An 18285-nucleotide genomic window follows, 5' to 3' on the forward strand; every position below is an offset into this window, starting at 1 on the left:
CTGGGCTGGAGCTGCTGCGCTTTATAAACCTTAAAAACACCGAGTGCCATCCTGTGGTGGCCGCGCTCTGCTGCTGGGGCTGCCCAGGGCGGGACCCGGACAGGGCTGGTGCTGATCCCACTGGTGCTGATCCCACTGCAGCTGATCCCACTGGGGCTGATCCCACTGCAGCTGATCCCACTGGGGCTGATCCCACTGGGGCTGATCCCACTGGTGCTGATCCCACTGGTTCTGATCCCACTGGAGCTGATCCCACTGCCCACCCTCCGCCCGGGCGAGACCCAGCGCGGGCAGCGCTCGGGGGCGGCAGGCTGGGACTGTCGCGATCTGTGCAGGGACACGAGCGGGACTCCATCGCCGCTGTGGGCTCATGAGGCTCGGGATATTCGCGGTCCCGCGATTCAGTGACACGGCACCAGCAGCCAGGAGGAGACGAGGCTCCCACGAGCCCCGGGACTGCTGGTGCTGCCCGGGCTGGGGCTGAGGGTGCCGGGCACGCCTGGGCCTGGCCCCGTCTGTCGCGACAGCGCCGGCGGCGACCGCGATACTGATGGGGCGATCCGGCTGCGCCACCGCTCGGCCATCGGCCGGTGCTGCCTGGCCACCTTGTCCCGCCGGCGCTCGGCACTCGGCTGCGTGCCCTGGCGGCCGCTCCGGTTCCGGTTCAGTTCCGGTTCCAGTTCCGGTTCCGGTTCCGGCTGTGGGGCAGCACCGGGCCGGCTCCGGGGCCCGCCCGGCGGGGTCGCCATGGCCGCGGTGGCCGGGAGCCGCACGCACAAGATCGGGAGCGTGTTCAGCCGGTGCGGGGGGGTCCAGCCGGGGCGGAGGGGGGTTCAGCCGGTGCGGGGGGGTTCAGCCGGTGCGGGGGGGTCCAGCCGGTGCGGGGGGGTCCAGCCGGGGCGGGGGTTCCCGGTTCTCCCGTGAGCGCGGCCCCCTGAGCCCCCCCCGCCGCCGCTTGTCCCCCGCAGGGCGCAGAACCTGGTGCGCATCGGGCTGCTGGAGAAGCCGCTGTGGCTGGACGTGTACGCCGCGTTCCCGCCGCTGCGGGAGCCCGTGTACCGCGTGGCGCGGCCGCGCTACGGAAAAGCCCGGGACAGCATCGCGCCCGTCTTCTACCGGGAGGACACGGTCCGGGCGTGAGTGCGGGCACCGGGGACACCGGGGGGACCGTGCGGGCACCGGGGGGACACCGGGGGGACACGGGAGGACACGGTCCGGGCGGGAGTGCGGGCACCGGGGACACCGTGCGGGCACCGGGGGCACATGGTCCGAACGTGAGTGCGGGCACCGGGGGGACACGGTCCGGGCGTGAGTGCGGGCACCGCGCTGCCCCGGCTCACCGGAGGGCTCGTTCGGTGTCCCCGGCGCGTTCTCCCTCCCGGGCCGCTCCTGAAGCTTTCGCCCCGGTTCACCCCGGTTCCTTTGCAATAACCGGGGCTGGGCCTGTGCTCCTCCCCGTGGGTGTAACGCGGAATTGTTTTCTCTTGATTTGGCTGCGAAATCTGAGCTGTTCCCTTTCCTGAGCAGAAGGTTTTACAAAGTTTATGGCAGTGGCCCCAGACCCTTCAACCTGACACAGTTAAACTTCAAATCTACTTGCCAGAGGTAAGATGAGAATTAAACCAGAAATGTTCCTAGACTGCCCCTTTCTCCCCTTCATCCTGTGAGCCAGGACATTATTTGTGAGTGTGAAAAAGCAACTTTGCAATCCAGGTTTGTTGAGAAATACAACGAACTGAAGGAAGAAGGGAAAATTGAAGAGGAGAAATTGTTTGAAGAAACAGGAAAAGCCCTTTTAGCCAGTGGGATCCTTTTACAGAGAAAAGGAGTAGATAAAGTGAGTATTAAATATTCACAGAGTTGCTTGGCTGGTGGACTGAGAAAACTCCACTCCCAGGCCCTTAATGCTGAGCTGATCTGAATTAAATCCTCAGCAAAGCAGCCACACACCCGATGGTCTGGAAATGCCTTTGCTGTGCAGAGAAAACTTTCCTCTTGGCCATGGACCTGTGTGGCCAAGGTTAAGGGACTTGTGGGTCAGAACAGGTGTTTTTCTGCTGATGAAATTGCACAATCATTCAAACAATGCATGGTGTATCTGTCTAGAGCATTTGGAACTTTGTGTGTTTCTTGTTGTGTGTTGATTTTTCCATTTTTTAGCTGGAGGTCGGCAGCCTCCCTGGGAATGTCCTGCCCTGGTGACAGCGTATTGTGCCTCCACGATAATCTCAGCACGAATTAAACTTTCTCTGGACACCCAGAGGGCTGTTGCTCTCCTCAGTCTCCCTCAGGAGCCTTTCCTACCCTGTTTCATGTGATTTTCTCTGTCCCCCCCTGCAGGTGGCCGAGCAGGAGCAGCAGGGTGCCGGGCCCAGGGGTGCTGCCCTGCAGCTGCAGCTCCGCTCTGTGCTGGAGGAGCTGCAGGAGAAGAGGGAGGAGCAGCCACCAGAGCAGGCAGGGACACAGAAGGGGCCTCCCTGTCCCTCCTGACAGCCCTGCTGGGCCGTGTCACCTGCCAGGAGCCACCCTCCAGCCCCCTTTGGGACACTTCCCTGAGGGAGCAGGAGCCTGGTGCCCTCCAGGCCTGTCCGTGTGACACCTTCCCCTCTGTCCAGCTCCACACTGATAAAGTCACAGATAATATATATATTTTTTTAATGTTCACGACTGTTTTCTGAAATCCAGATGGAAAATACCGAGCGTAAAAGTGGAAAATAAAAACCTTGTCTTTAAAAACTGCAAGTTCTGCCTGTTCAGGTGTGTGTTTTGTGTGGTTTGCAGTAGTGAAGACGTTTCTGCTGGGGGAATGGCAGATCCTGTTTGATGCATTCCAGCAGCTGTCTGGTGTCATCTTTTTATAGCTGTGGAGGAAAGGTGCTATTTATAGGAGTGCTGTAATGTGCTCTTCCCATCCCATCATTTGCATGAATTCAGAGCAGGATGAGGTGTGGCAGGACCAGGGAGCTTTGCAGTTTTTTAGTGACTCCTGGTGGAATTGGTCACATTTGAAGGGTGAAAATGGGAGAAGGGTGATGCTGCTTAGGACAGTCACTAGAAATCTGGCATAGAAAAAAAAATAACCAATCTTCCTGGGATTAGGAGGGAGTTCTTCCCATGCCTGCAAACCCAGTGGTTGGCTGATCTTTCATCAAACATTTTGGCTTGGGTTGTACAAAAAACAAAACAGTTTGGTTTGTTTCTTTGTGATTTTTTGGTGTTTTTCTTTCATTTATTCCTCTTTTAAATACCAGAGTGCCACCAGCCCCCACTAACAGGTGCAGATGATGTCTGATCTCTCCCTCGCTGCCCAGTTCAGTGCTGCAGCTGTGTGTGAGGCAGGAAGGCTCAGGGGCAGTGAAAGGCAGGGTGTAAAAACGCCCCTGGTTTGGTTTCTGTGCCTTGGTTCACTCCTGGCAGTGATGTGATGGCAGCAGAATTACTCAGTTATCCTTGGAAAGTCAAACTTCATTCCCAGTTCTGCTCTTGTACCTCCAGAAGAGCGCAGGGTTTTGTTACAAAGGGCAAAATTTCCCCGTTTTAGCACTGATTCATTTCCAGTTTGAGCAACAAACATGGGATTTAGAGCACTCCCAGAGCCTCGGGGTGTGCCCTGAAGGAGCTGCTGTGCAGAGCAGGTGTGCAGAAAGTTGGAACAGTTTTTATTTTGTGTTGAGGGAAGTCCCAGGGGTGGCTCTGGGCTGGACACGCGTTCGTAGGGAAGGGAGGAGCCCTGGGCTCTGCCCTGGGCCCGGCTGGGCCCGCGGGGGCTGGCGGTGCCCAGGGGTGGCTCATTAACGACCCTGCCTCATCTGAGGGCCGGGAGGGGATCGCCGAACCGAAGCACCTGGAGGCGCAGGGGCTGCGGGTTTGTGGCGCAGCAGCGCTCCGGGAAGGCTCCGGGAGTGCTCCCCGCTCTGCAGTTCGCCCTCCGGTGCCCTGTGCTCGCCGTGTCCGAGGCAGGTAAGTGCCCAAAGGTGTGGGAGAGCCTGGAAATGTGTTCGGGAGCCTCTGCTCCACTGGGGGGTAGGGAGGGAGAGCAGCGGTCTTGCCATGCTGGGAACGGGGGAGTTCTGTGCTGGAGGCCGCCAGGGCAGAGCCGGCCCTGGTCAGGCACGGGCGGGCTGTGCTTGGTGCAGAAGTGCTTGGAACGCTCTGTGCAGGGGATTTGTTGTGTCTGGAGGGAACCCACGGCGTGAGGGATGCGAGCCGGGGCGTTTGGGGCAGTCGAGACAAGACCAGTTAAACCAGCGAGTCTGGACCGCGTGTGCTGGGCTGGGCGGGCGATGCTGAGGGTCGGGACCCGCTGTAACTGAGGGGATTTAATGCCGAAGCTCTGGGCAGCAGCCGGGGCCGGTTTGTTCCCCACGGGGCCTTTCAGGAGGTGTGAGCGCGGCTGGGCTCGGTGTGCGGCCCGGCCCGGTCCCCCGGGCTCCCCGCTAGGTGGGAGCCGCGCTCCGCGCTCCGGCACCGAGCGGCGGCCGCGGCCCCGCCCGGGCCCTGCCCCGCTCCGGGCACGGCAGCCCCGCCGGGCTCCTCCCCAGGCGGGGCAGAGCCCGAGCTTTCGCCAGAAAATACCCGAAAAGGCATCGCGGCTTCCCCTGCTGGGAGCGGGGGATGCCCCGGGGAGCTGCGGTGCTGGAGAGCCCCGGCGTGCCGGGATTCCTGCCCCGGGGAAGGCGAACCTGCTCCGGCATTTCCAGGGCCGTGAGCCCGTCCCAAGGACGCGCCTGCGGTCCGGCCGTGTCCCCGCACAGCCTCGGCTGCCCTGGAGAGGCGCAGTCGGTCCCACAGCCCGTCCCCAGCCCTGTGCCCTTTCCCGGGCTGAATTCCTGTCCCACAGCCCGTGCCCAGCCCTGTGCCCTTTCCCGGGCTGAATTCCTGTCCCACAGCCCGTCCCCAGCCCTGTGCCCTTTTCCCGGCCTGAATTCCTGTCCCACAGCCCGTGCCCAGCCCTGTGCCCTTTCCCGGGCTGAATTCCTGTCCTTCCTCCCGCGGGGCCGCTGCTGGTGTGGCAGCTCCTCTCAGGCTATTTTGAGTGACAGTAAATGCCCAAGTGCGGGTTACACGGAGCCTTCAGAGGCTCCAGAGAGGAGAGGGGCAGTGACACTGCCACAGCTCTGACTCCGGGCTGGAGGGGTGCCAAGGCCAGCTCCTCACAATGTGAGCTTCCCCTGGCAGTTTTGGGGCGCAGAGTGCCGGTACATGGGTGCGGTGGGTGACTGGAGCAATCTCCTAGGGATGGTGCAGCATTCCTTAGATGTTTTCCTGAGCTGTGGCAGTGCAGGAGGCTCAGTCCTGCTGGAACAAACACCTCCAGTCCCGCAGGTCAGGGCTCTGAGCTTGGGTGCTGCTTTAACCCACAGGCAGCTGCTCCCAGGCCCCTGCTCAGCCCCTTCACGTGCTCCTGGGCCATGGATTATCCCCTGGTATGTGTTGAGGGCAGGGGAACTAAGGATTTAATAGGATCAGGTCCCATGTCTGGAGCAGCCAAAATAATTCATCAGCTTTGCTGGAAAAACAGGTGATCTGACCTTGCCAATGCCAAGCTTCACCGAGGCAGATAATGAAGGGTTTAATGTTTAAAGAACGTGGCTCCAAATAAGATATAAAATTGTTGGCATTGGCACTCTGTGGGATCCTCTGGGATTTACCTCTGCCCAAGCCTGCCTGCACACACACATTTACTCTTCAAACCTGCCCTGTTTTGAGCTTTGGAATATTCCAGAAATCTGAATCTGTTAGGAGAATGGATATGGGATCAGAGCAGGGTGCTGGCCCTCATGTGCTGTGTTTCTGCACAGAGAGGGGATGGCAAAACCTGGGCACTGTCAGTTCTGCTGCCTGCCTGCTTTTGGTTCTAAATTGAGGGGTTTTAATGAATTTGGTTTGGTGCTCTTTGCAATGTTTTGCTTCTGCAGCACCAGCAATGTCCAGGGCATGGTAATTCCTGGCCTGAGAGTTCTGGGGTGTGCAGGATGCAGGGTGGGAGCAGCAGGAGGGTCAGAGCAAACCAGTGGCTGAGCTCAGCGGTGGCTGAAGGAGCTGCTGCTGTTTTACCAGTAAATGTTCAGTGCTGGCAGGACCTGACCCCTCCACGGTCAGCTCTGACTCGGTGGTGGCAGCCACGGCCAGTCTGGCCAGCTCAGCTGGTGGGGCTGAGGGGGATCCCAGCTGTAGGGTGAGCTCCCTCTTGGGCACAGCAGTGCCTTTAATGAACATTCTGACGGTCACTCCAGGAAGGCCGGGCTGTGTGGTGTCCCACAGCTCGGTCTGGCTGCGAGGGGCCGCTCTGGAGCTCCAGGGCTCTGCTGGCAGGAGGGATGTGCACCCCACCCCTGTGGCCCCGTCCCCATGAGCTCTGGCCTCGGTGTCTGCACTGGGGCTGCTCCCCTGGGCCAGGGTCGCTCTCTCAGAGCCGGTCACTCCCCCAGCTGCTGCCCCGAGGCAGGGATGTGAAACCTCCCCAGGTTTGGGATGTCCCCCAGTGCTGGGGAGGCTGCTGGGGGTCCCTGCAGGAGCCCGGGGCTCAGCTGCCCTTGGCTCTGTCTGTCCCTGTGCTGCTGCTGCCTCTCTGCATATTGCAAGCTCATTCTGATGTGCGCTAATGCTATTATCCTCCAGAAATTGAAATCAAGTCTGAACCTATAATGTTTCACTGGGAGGGAATTGGGGTTATATATTCCTGTGTACAGCAGCATTCTATTTCAGTCATAGCATTTAATTATGATTGGTGTGTTAGTGCCCACCAGAGCATAACAAATTGTCATTATGTTATTCTGCTGAGTCTAATTTAATTGGCAAGTTGTCACAAAAGCAATTATCCATCATTTATTTTGTTGCCATAACCACATCTTGGAGAGCACCTGCTGTCTGAAGTGGAAAGGCTCTGCAGTCTCTTGGTCCTGGATTTCTTCCACTTGCCTGACACAAAGACACCATTTCCTCCTCTTATTTAAAAATATATTCCTCGGTTCCCAGCGTGGGTTTGTGTGCAGGGCTGGGAGTGCCAGAGGAAATGCTCTGTGCAGGTAGAGCCCTGCTGGGACATCCCGGGGCTGCTGTGACCTGTGCTCCCTCTGGAGACCTTGGGGCCAGCCCAGGGCAGTGTCTGGTCAGGTGTGAGAGCCTCTCCTCACTTCTGGAGAGCTGGGATGAACTAAGGAGGGAAAGGAAAGCTTGAAATGAGACATTCCCAGCCTTGAGTAAATAAAACTCTTGGCTTCTTGGCAAATAATTTTGGGAAAAAAAAACAGGGGAGGGGGGAAAAAGCCCCTGAGCTGCTGGTGGTTAATTTTGGTGTCTAAACACACAGAGGTGGGTTGAGTGTGCCCAGAGGTGTTTGGAGGAGCAGAAGGGCTGTGGGGGCTCAGCCCTGGTACTCAGAGCCTGGCTCGTTCTGGAGCTGCTCAGTTAAGGAGCAAAGAGCCGGAGTTTGACTTTGGTGCTGCCCTTGCCCACCCTCTCCCAGCCTGGCTCCCGAGGGCAGCCCCGCTGGCTGGGACAGCACGGGGCACCCTGGGGCGCCCCAGCTCCCCTGGCTGCCATTCCCTGGCTCCCAGAGCCGCTGGAATCCAGCCCAGTGCCAGGCAACCTGGGCTGCTGCCCAGCGAGCAAGTTTCAGATAAGGCATCTGGGCTCCCGGGGAGATTAGGAGCTGGCGAGGGAAGATTAGTGGTTTCTTCTAATCCAACAGGCAAAGCAATATCAGACTGCCCGAGACCAACCCCAAACTGCTGATTTTCTCCTTCCTGAGGTGGCACGTGGCTGTGACCTGTTCTCTTTTGAGATTTTGGAGATTGCATCCCAAAATCCTGCGAGGCTAATGCAGACTCATGAACTCAAAGCCTGTGACTCACTGTGATGAATGAGTAAATAAATGAAAATCTGTTCTGATGTCTGTATTTCTGTGAGTTACTCCCCTCTCCGCCCTGTCTGTAATCTCTTCCCCTCTGGTAGTTCTGATTAGCTGCTAATGAGGAAAGATGATTTTGTAGTTAAAGCACATAGAGAGAGTTTTGTTCCTAGTTCTGCCGTTTTGGTTTTTTTTTTAAATTTTCCCTTCCATGCTTTGATTTCCCAATCTGTGGGCCCAGATACTGTTGATTTAAGATGGATGGTGTAAAGTTAAATTAATCCATATTTGCAAACCGGTTTGTTTCAAAGGGAGGGATACAGTGGCTTGGACAGGAGGGATCACACATTTTCCCTCCCGGTGTTCCCCCTGGGACTGAAGATGAGCACTGTCCCTGTCTCATTTCCCAGCAGTGACAGCCTGGAGCTGGCCCTTGCTCACAGGCACCAGGAGAAGGCCTGGGGTCCCTGCTGTGCCTCTCTGGTCACTCCCCAGGGCTGGAGTTTGCCCTTTTCCCCGGCTGGCTGTCAGTGGATCCCTGGTGGCTCTCAGCAGAGCCTGGGAGCTGCTGGGCAGGTGAAGGGTGCAGGCTGCAGGGTTAACCCTGCAGCCATGCCAGCAGATATTTGTGTGTCTGATTTATGGCTGAAATTCCCCGGGATGGAGGAGGCTTTGTGAAACGGCTGAGTGTGATAAATAACTCACTGTAATGTATTATTTAGCAAATTATAATGAAAAGCAGAAAATACACAGAGGGGAGCAGACAAATGCATTCCCCAGCTGGCAACTTACTGATGGTTTAGAGCCAGGAAACGGATATTTTAAGAGGGTTTGGGAATTTCCATGGCTTCCCCTACAGATAAATCACCTTCCTGCAGATGCATTTATTGGGTGCCCTGCTGCTGGGTTTGATCCTGGGGGAGGAAATCACCCCAAGAGGTGGGGACAGGAGTGGACCCGAGCTCCACCAGAGCTGTTACCCACTTGTTCCCCGGGAGGGAAATCCCCTGGATTCCCTTGATCCTGGAGCTCCTGGATGCTGGCAAGAGGGATGGGGACCGTCCCAGAGCAGCGTGTTTGTGCTCGGAGTGAGGCAGGAGAGCTGTGCTGCCTCTCCGGAGCATCCAGGGCTGCGTCCCTGTGGGGACAGCGAGGGTGGATTCCCGGCTTTCCCGGGCAGAGGTTTCCCGGCCCGCAGGCTCTCGGTCCCCGCCGGTGCCGGTGCCGCTCCCGGCGCGGTGCCCGCGGTGGCACCAGGTGGTGCTGCCTGATCGCGCTCGGAGCTGCCACGGGCAGAGCAGCGAGAAGGTGACTCGGCTTTACCTGTTCGCTGTTTTTTCATTGTTATTTCGGTTTGATTGCTCCCATCTCCTCCCCCGGAGGGACAGCGCTGTCGGGGTGCGTCTCCCGTGGCAGCGTGCGATGCTCTCTCCGCTCCTCGCTGTTGAGATATTTCACAATCTGTGCTTTAGCGGGGGCAAAACGCATCCCTGTGCTGATGAGCTCTGCCTGCCGGCCTGGGACCACGGCAGGGCTCTGGCTGGCACAGACCCCTCCACCGGGGACATCCCGGGTGGTCCCCGCTGGGCTTTTCCTTGCGGGGAGCAGCTGCCCTTGGCCTCACTGTCCCTTTGGATGCCCCTGGCGCTTTTCCAGCCGACCTGGAGGTGCCTTGGCAGGAGCAGGGCGGGCTTTGGGCACTGAACTCCAGCGTGGGGCTTCCGAGGTGTCCCTCGGGCCGGGCCGCGGGCACAGCGCGGGCCGGGCACTGCCGGCCCCGTTATCGGCAGCGCTGATAGCGGCGGGGCCTTCAGCCGTGCCGGAGGAGAGATAAGAGACTCGCAGAGAACTTGACTGGGTGACTAAGATAAATTTACTGTACTACAGGAAATCGAAATGTGAAATAAAGATCTCAAACAAGTGAAATATTTAAAAAGATACAGGAGCCGGGGGTGCGTGAGCGCCATTCCGAGCGCCGGCTCCCGCCGGGACCGGCCCTTATCAATCCATCACCGGCCCGGCTGAGTTTGAGAACAGATAATAGGGCGGAGGGAGAATTGAAATAGAAACTATCCATTACCGGCGCCTGAATGACAGCTTCTCTGTGCAAAGTAAGATCATAATTAACAGCAGAGAGACCCAAAGTTCTCTGCTTTCTGCTGCTGTTTGTTTTCCCTCCTGGCACTGTGGGGCCGGGTGGGCACACGGGGGGCCCCGGGGGGAATTCCTGTGGTGCCACAGCCTCTTCTCCAGGTGCTTGCCTTGTGCCTTTTTTGAGGGGCTCTCCAAAACAGCAGCTTTTGAAAAATACGCTTGATTTTGCAATTCCTTGGGCTAAAAAGGTCACTTGAGCTCCACCTTTTGCTGCTGGTGGCTCTTTATTTTCCCCAGACCCCCAAAATACAGCCAGGATGACCAGCCCTGCTCTGTGGGACACTGGGAGGGTTGGAAAAGTGAGTCACGTATTCCTAACCCCTTTCTTTGCTCTGCTCCAACCCCTGTTTGCAATTTCTCGTGATGAAATCCTCGTGAGCATCCTCAGGAGCCAGGTTGTGTTCCCTGTCTTTAAAATGTCCTTCAAACCATGAACGCTGGGTTGAAAACGTCTCCGAATGTTTTTCCTCCTGGCTCATTTAATTTGGAAGCAGCGGCAGGAGCGCTGCTGCCATTCCACCCAGTATTTAGGAATGTGAAATTGCAACACGAGGAGAGGAATTAGTGGAGCACTTGGAGTTGCAATAAGGGTAGATTGGGTGGATTGGAATGCTGGGAGGCTGTGAGCAGGCACGGGGAGCCTGACAGGGAAATCATCTATAAAGGCTAATGGAAGACCTGAGAGAAAGGGAATAAACCTCAGCTCGTGATGCTGGGAAGGAAATCATCCTAATTTGCTTGTGTTTAGTAACCCGAGACATAATTAATGGCATGAGAAGGGACATTTGAGGAAATGTCTTCTGCCTGTTTTGCAAGGGTCCATCCCTGCCTGTGCTGTGCTCACTGTTCTGCAGCTGGAGACTGGTCCAGAGCTGCTGCAGGTTTGCTCAGCACCCAGAGCAAATCAAATCTCCCTCTTCCCGGGGCTCTGCCTCCCCTCTGGTGTCACAGGAGTTCAGAGGGTGTCAGGCAGAGCAGTGAGAGGAAGCTGGGTCAGTCTGTGACCTTCATTCCTCCCTCCCACGGAGGAACCCGGGTAGTTCCAAAGGGTTGGAACTCGATGATCTGTAATGTCCCTTTCAACCCAAACCGTTCCGTGGTTGTGTGACCTTGAAGCAGAGCAGTGGTGGGGTCCCAGCCTGCCTGCTGCTCCAGGAGGTGATGTGTGAACACAACCCCACCATCTGCCCGTCGCTGAGAGGGCCCAACAAGTTGTCATGCAAAACGCTGGAATTGGCTCATTTCTGAGATGAGATGGCTTAAAAACGCCCAAGGTAGAGGGGATGGATACATCATTATTGTTCTCTTCATCTCTGCCGTCTCCCCAGCGCTGGAATGTGCTCCAGGACTGAGGGATCGGTACAGATGTGTGGGGGGAGCTGCCGAGCTGCCCGGTGGCCTTCAGGTTTGGAAATGAGGCAAACAGAGCCGGTGCTGCTCCGGCGTTAATTGGGCGGTAACCTTTGCATAACCTTTAGAAAATCTTCGTCTGTGCGAATCCACAGCCCGGGGCACGCGTCCTCCCGGGATGCACGGGGCATCACTCGGGGTCAAGGTCCTTGGGCTGGGTGAGATGCGGGGCCTGTCCCACCCGAAAACTTGTGTGACCCCCAAACTGTGCTTCCCCAAACTGGTCTGGTTCAGTCGTGCTCGGCCAGGGAGGGCCCCGTGCCCCCAGTGCTGCACTGGGGCCGAGCTGTGCGGTTTGGAGGGCAGGGCTGGGGCTGAGCCCTGCGGTTTGGAGGGCAGGGCTGGGGCTGAGCCCTGCGGTTTGTGGAGGGCAGGGCTGGGGCTGAGCCCTGCGGTTTGTGGAGGGCAGGGCTGGGGCTGAGCCCTGCGGTTTGTGGAGGGCAGGGCTGGCGCTGCCCGGCCCGGAGCGCGGCTGTGCCGGAGCCTGGTGCCCCCCCGGCCGAGGATGCTCCGCTGCGGAATCCCGGGGGTGCAGCCCCCGCCCCTGCTCGCCCTGGAATCAATCCCAGCGCCCGCCGCCGCCAGATTGCCTTGTCCGTTCCAATGATCTTTAACTCCGTTTTTCCCCGAGCAATCAGAAGTATTTTCTCTTCGTCCAGGTGGTCTTTTCCCATTTCGCTCTCGCCGGTCCCAGCACCCAGGGCAGTCACATCTCATCACGCCTTTTCTCAAGCCATTTGTTCCTCCAGCTTTTTCTGTTGCCATCAATTTAGCGGCAGCCTCTCCCCCTGCTCCACTCCCCCCGTGCCCACCGCAGCTCCTGTGGGGATGAAACTCAACCTTCAGAGCCTCGGCAGAGGCAAAGGCAAATCCCCTGCAGCCCCTGCCCACCTGCTGCCCGTGCAGATGGGAGGGTGGCTCCCCAATTTCTGTTTCGAGAGAGTCAGTCCCTCAATAAAACTTCTTCCTAGAGAGAGTGTTAGAAAGCAGAGGCAAATGTGGATTTTAGGAGAGACTGAGTGGCTGCTGAGGAAGTAACGACTGAAAACCTGCAGTAGTAAATACTGCTTTCCCAAAGGCTGAATAATAATAGTAATAGATGGATATTAGGAAGGGATTCTCCCTGTGAGGGTGGGCAGCCCTGGCACAGGTGCCCAGAGCAGCTGTGGCTGCCCCTGCATCCCTGGCAGTGCCCAAGGCCAGGCTGGACAGGGCTGGGACAATGGGAGGTGTCCCTGCCATGGCAGGGGTGGCACTGGGTGGGCTTTAAGGTCTCTTTCAACCCAAACCATTCCATGATTCTATGATAGCAGTAATATGTTATATTAAATATCAGGCAGCATTCTTTGACCACATTTCCAGATCCTCGTGTTCTGCCCTGCAAACTCCCTCCTGCTCCCCCCTGAGCAAGGAGTCCCTGCTCATCCCTGTGTGCTGAAGGTGATTTCTGCCCCCTCCCCATCCCAGGGGAAGAGATCCCAGAGCCCCTTCTGCTCCCAGCCCATCCTGAGGTCCATGTTCATTAAAACAACAGCTCTTTTTTGGTCCTCAGCTTGCCCAGGCTTCACCCTGAGCTAGAAATCATTCAGCAGCAGACTGCAAACCACAGGATTGTCTGCGCTGTGTATCAATAAAAAGGAAAAATACAAGGATATGGGAATAAAAGATCACTTAATTGGGAGTGCATCCTGTCTCCCCTGCACTGAGCATCAACTCAGCAAAACCCTGTAAGTGTGTGATTAAATATAAACTCTCTCCTCAGCCCCTCGCTGTTCAGTGGAGCAGTTTAGCGAGTGCTGAGGTATTTGCTGAGCAGGGCTTTGCTGCCTCCCTGTTTTTCCTTGGGCAGAAGAATTAAACACACCTCGCTATCACCTATTAATAAGGCAGCAAGTAGCCACGGCAGCCCTTGTGCAGCACAATCGAGCTCATCATTTTTCTATATAGGAGCAATTAAGCTGCACCAGGAGGCCTGTGTCTTTATATCATCACCTAATGGCAGTGCAAAAGTATTCCAGGGAAGGAGAGGGGGGAAAAATCACATCCATATTTAATTGGTAAAGTTATCACCTTCGCTTCAGAGCCCGAACTTACAGCCCTTCTGGCCGAGTTCCAAGTCAGATCTATTTCCCCCAGCTGGGAAGCGAGGAAAGTGTCCTTATATTATGCTTCTGCAACAAAATACCTTTTGAGAGCTGGTGAATGTGCTCCCAACTGCAGTAAATAACTGATGGTCCCTGTTCTCTGCAGCAAATGAAGATATCTTTGAGCTGTTAGATTCCTTTCGGGTTTTTTTAAGGAAATTATTTGTCTTATTATTATTCTCCAGCCCCACACTTGCCTGTCAGATTAAATTTTTTATTGCGCTAAACTGCAGAGCCATCTGGAGCCCCTCACATCCCGGAGTGTGGCCCTTCCCTTTTCAGCATTCTGATTCCTCCTGAGCTCTTTATTTTTCTGGTAAATTGTCCAGTCCCTTGTTTCCATCCAGGTGTCCCCTCGGGGGTGTCCCTGGGGTTTTGTCCCACCCCTCGTTAGGTGGGTGGGGAGCTCCATCCCCGTTCCAGGGGCTGGCTCTGCTGGGCCAAACCCCTCCTTCTCCAGCTTCCCCGTTTCCCTCTGCCAGCCCCCAGGTCTCCTGTGGTTTGCAGGGCTCTGCTCAGGCCCCCAGGCTGAACTGAGACCATTCATCTCTTTCTGCCCTTCTCTCCTCCCTCTTCAGCAGAGCTGAGCCCTGGCTGGGCATCCTCAGGTGCCACCTGTGCCACCCTGTGCCACCAGCGTGTGCCAGCAGTGTCTGGTGGCTCCTGCCGGGGGCTGTCCCTGTCCCTGTGGTGGAGGTGAGCTCCAGCAGTGACAGTGACAGGCTCAAAGCCACGGTGGCAGGGCAGGTCTGGCCCTCCTTGGCTGACATTGGGAGCAATTGGTGGAAAATTATCACCAGGGAAGGGTGGCCCTGACCACCTGCCCCTTCTTGGCTCCACCACCCAGCCCTCCTCAGCTCTGCAGTGCCCTGTGGCAGGGGGATGTTGCCTCACTTCGTTCTGAAGAGTCAGAGAAAAAGGAGAGGAGAAATATCGATAACTTCCATCTCCTCAAGCACAGTAACTAGTTTTTGACACTTCTCTGCCACTCTAGCTTCACAAAGCCCCAGCTCTCTGAAGATTAATTGATGTAGGCCACTCAACCTATTTTCAAATCCCTTTCAGTTACCATTTAAAACCTTCTGATTTATTTTTTTTGATAAAGTCACCCAGGCTTTTTATGGATTCTCAAATGATTGTCCAGCTTGACAAATTGGATTCTTAAAGCTGGTTCTTTCAAGAAAAGGATGTGGTTTGACAAGACAAGAAACAGCTCATCTTTGAGACAGGGGGATAAATAAAAAAGTAGAATAAAATCCCATTCTTCGAGTCAGGTGCTGCTCAATGGGTGTCTTGCTCGTCACTGATAATCTTATCTGGCTGTGATGGGAAGGGACCCACACAAAGGGGCCCGGCCGGGCTGGAGGGCTGATATGGTGCTGATTAATAGGTCTGTCCAGGCGTGCAGAGCCTCAGCAAAGGTGATTAATGCCCTGTGAGAGCAGCCCCGGCCCTCCCGTGCCCGGCTGCGCTCCCACGGCTCCTCCTGTGCCGTGATGGATCGGCCCCCGCTCCCCGCACAGGGCAGGGGCAGCGGGGTGCTCACCCCGCCTTGTGCTGGGGTTTGTAAGGTCCTGTCCCTCCCCGTGCTGGTGATTCTGATGGGGTTTTGGCTGCCCGGGTCCTGCTGGGTGTCCTGGCACTGGCAGCGGGCTCTGAGCAGGGCGGAACGTGTTGGCTCTGCCATGGATGGGGCAGAGCAGCTGTGGGGTGATGTGGGGTGAGCAGGGCCCTCCTGGGCTCTGTGACCCACACAGGGATGGGGCAGAGCAGCTGTGGGGTGATGTGGGGTGATGTGGGGTGAGCAGGGCCCTCCTGGGCTCTGTGACCCACACAGGGACGGGGCAGAGCAGCTGTGGGGTGATGTGGGGTGAGCAGGGCCCTCCTGGGCTCTGTGACCCACACAGGGATGTCTCGATCCTGCAGGGGGTGTCCCTGTCCCTGGCAGGGCTGTAGGAGCGAGATGAGCTTCACTGCCCCTCCCAACCCACCCCATTCCCTGGTCCTGTGTCTGCCACCCCTGCTGGCAGTCGCTGAGTGTCCCTTGGCGTGCAGGGCCACCGTGGGCTGTGGTGGCACCGTGACACGGTGTCACCCTGCTGGCCTTGCTGCAGGGACCTCCTCGGGGCTGCAGCCCCACCAGGAGCCAGGGCACAGGTCCTGGCAGGCAGGGTGAGATCCAGGCCCTCTCTGTTTAAGTGGTGCTTTTCATTCTTTAATTGACTGCCTTCACTCTGAGTGTTTCCCACCTGGCAGCTACTCTGAATAATGGAAGTGCATCCCAACTCCTACCCGCTCTCTGCATTGAGCGGCTCTGGGTGATACTTTATATCTTATTATGGTTATTTATTATGATGTCCAGTTTGGTTCTGTAGCAGAGGGAGATCATTAACCTCTCCTGCAGTAAAGAGAACTCTCCGTGTTGTTTTCAAAGCCATTAAAGCTTTGAAAACGCCTCTTTTTTATTTTTTATTTTTAAACTAGAGAACCCACAGGGCCACGTAACAAGCTGCTGACACAGGCTGGTGAGTGCAGGGGGAGCACAGAGCCTCCTGCTGGGTCCCAGGAATTCAGATAGAGCTGGGAGTCAGGAAGGAGTTCCTGGCTCCTTAGAGAACACCCGGGAGGTGCTGGGAACCCGGGGGCAGCTCCTGGTGGTGCTGGGACAGGAGCAGGGGGTCCCAGGAGAGATGGGAGATGCCACCTCCAAGGACACATGGCCCTGGGCCAGCAGCTCTTTGGGCTGGTCCAAAGGCACCACAGCAAATTCCCTGCTCCTCCACCAAGGCCCATAAAATCCCCCAGGAGCTGTTGGCACCTCGAGGTGCTGCTGTTCCCTGTGCTTATTTTTGGGGGCTCCTTCCTCCCTGTGCCTTGGTGAGAGCCAGGAGCCTCCTGTGCGGATTGCTGCTCTCAGGGGCTGCATATGGAATGTTAATATCTATTTTTGGTCACCTAACATCTATTTATGGCCAGCTAATGCCATGCCCAGATGTTGCTGCTGGTGGGGCTGGGCAGGAGCACTCTGTTTTCCATGGCTGGCTGAGGTCTCAGCTCGGACCTGGCTGAGGGCTGGACACAGAGCTCAGCTCGCCGGGAGCCCTCATCAGTCATGGGGGGAGTTTATCTGCAGGGAGATAAAGCAGATGCTGTGGCTCCCACCTGTCCCTGCTGGAGATGTGCATCCACTCTGGAGATGGGTTTTGCACAGGACCCGGAGTGCTCCTGATTAAATTCCTGTCTGCAGCGGGAGGGACGCTCAAATCCCTCAAGGTCACCTTGTCTCCCTGTCCACGCCGTGCTCCCTCACACCCCAAAGATCCTGAGTAAGATGTTCCCCATCCCTGTGTAACCACTCCAGCGTGGTGGCTGCTGCTGCTGGAGCCTTTGTGGATGTCCCGGTTTTTGGGAGCACACCTTGTGGCTGGGGAGCACGGGGGCTGCAGGCATGGTGGGATGCAAGGAATCAGTGGTGTTATCTGTCTGTGCCTCTCAGAACCAGGAAGGTGCTGCTCATCGAGCTCTTCCTGAAGTGCCATAGAGAGAAAAGCATCTCTGAATTAAACAAAAATGCAGCAATTCCTTGTTGTTCCTGCTGTCACAGGTGGAATTTGCTCTGTTGGAAGGCCACGAGATGTTTCCCCAGTGGCTCTAAGCTCACTGCTCACGCTCTGGCTGCACAGTTGCTCCTGGAGCTGCGATGCACCTCGGGGGAGGTGTTTGCTGTTCTACTCCACACACTGTGACCCGAGGCGATATTGAGAATTAGGTGCTGTTTCCACCTCCCGCAGGCAGCTGCAGCTCCAGGTACAGGCTTGTAGCACCTCCATCCCACATCCCAGGAGCTCTCTCCGGTCTCCAGTGCTGCCTGAGAGCGAGGCTGGAACGTTTCCATCCCACCACGGGCATCCTGGGCTGCAGAAGTGTTTTTGGCGGATGCACAAGGCAGTCTGGCTTTGCAGAGGTCCCAGACTGGACCGGGTGGGAGCAGAGTGACTCCTGTTCTCCCCAGGAGCCTTCAGCCTCGGCTGCTGGGGCAGGCTGGGGTGGTGCTGCTGCTGCAGGGGAAAGAACAGGAGCTGGAGATCAGAAAGGAAACTAGGCCAGAAAATGCAGCAGATAGTTTGCAAAAGGATGATCCAAGCAGCTTTGATATGGATATGTTCCCTCGCAAAGACACAGCGCTGGGGAAGCTCTTTGTCAGTGTCGGGAGATGACAAACGGCGCCGGGGAGAGTCACGGGGCGGCTGCAGCTGCAGCACCTCGGCAGCGCTGCGGGCCCGCCGCGGGCGCTCCGGCCCCCATCAATCACCGCAGAGGCGCTGCCTTCTCCTCTGCTCTTTTTATAGCACCCCAAGGGAGCGAGGCGGGAGGAAAAGTGCACGTGGGCACATTTGGGAAGATCATCCCGGTCCCTGGTTTGTACACAGGACAATGCTGGGCTGGCAGATTCGGTAGGGAAAAGCAGGAGCTGCCCTTGGGTGAGGAGGAGCAGGGGAGCTGGAACTGTCCCTGCAGGTGCTGCCGGAGCCAAGGGTGGCACAAACCAACAGGGCAGTTAAAAAATAAATTTGAAAAAGAGGAAAAGTCAAACCAGAGGTTTTTTACCGTTACCTCGTCCTATTTTTTTTTTTTTTTGAAGAGTTCCCTTGAAGCCTTGTCTATATAAATGTTGAATTATATAGTTCTTTGACTCTTTACTAGAAATTGCTCTGAATTACTTTT

The 18285-nt window shown here is 56.7% G+C and overlaps 1 protein-coding gene across 1 annotated transcript in view; it reads left to right on the forward strand.

Moving 5' to 3' along the window:
• The window catches only part of MRPS23 (mitochondrial ribosomal protein S23), a 23964-nt gene extending 21222 nt beyond the window's left edge, over positions 1 to 2742 (forward strand). The window contains exons 2-6 of the mRNA XM_063402908.1: positions 703 to 800; positions 969 to 1136; positions 1528 to 1605; positions 1714 to 1837; positions 2341 to 2742. Coding sequence (XP_063258978.1) covers positions 748 to 800; positions 969 to 1136; positions 1528 to 1605; positions 1714 to 1837; positions 2341 to 2490 — 573 coding nt within the window. The 5' untranslated portion in view covers positions 703 to 747 and the 3' untranslated portion in view covers positions 2491 to 2742. The remainder of the gene's footprint in view (positions 1 to 702; positions 801 to 968; positions 1137 to 1527; positions 1606 to 1713; positions 1838 to 2340) is intronic.
• Positions 2743 to 18285: the final 15543 nt, after the last annotated feature.

Source organism: Prinia subflava, chromosome 8, assembly GCF_021018805.1.
Source record: "Prinia subflava isolate CZ2003 ecotype Zambia chromosome 8, Cam_Psub_1.2, whole genome shotgun sequence".
Lineage (NCBI taxonomy): Eukaryota > Metazoa > Chordata > Aves > Passeriformes > Cisticolidae > Prinia > Prinia subflava.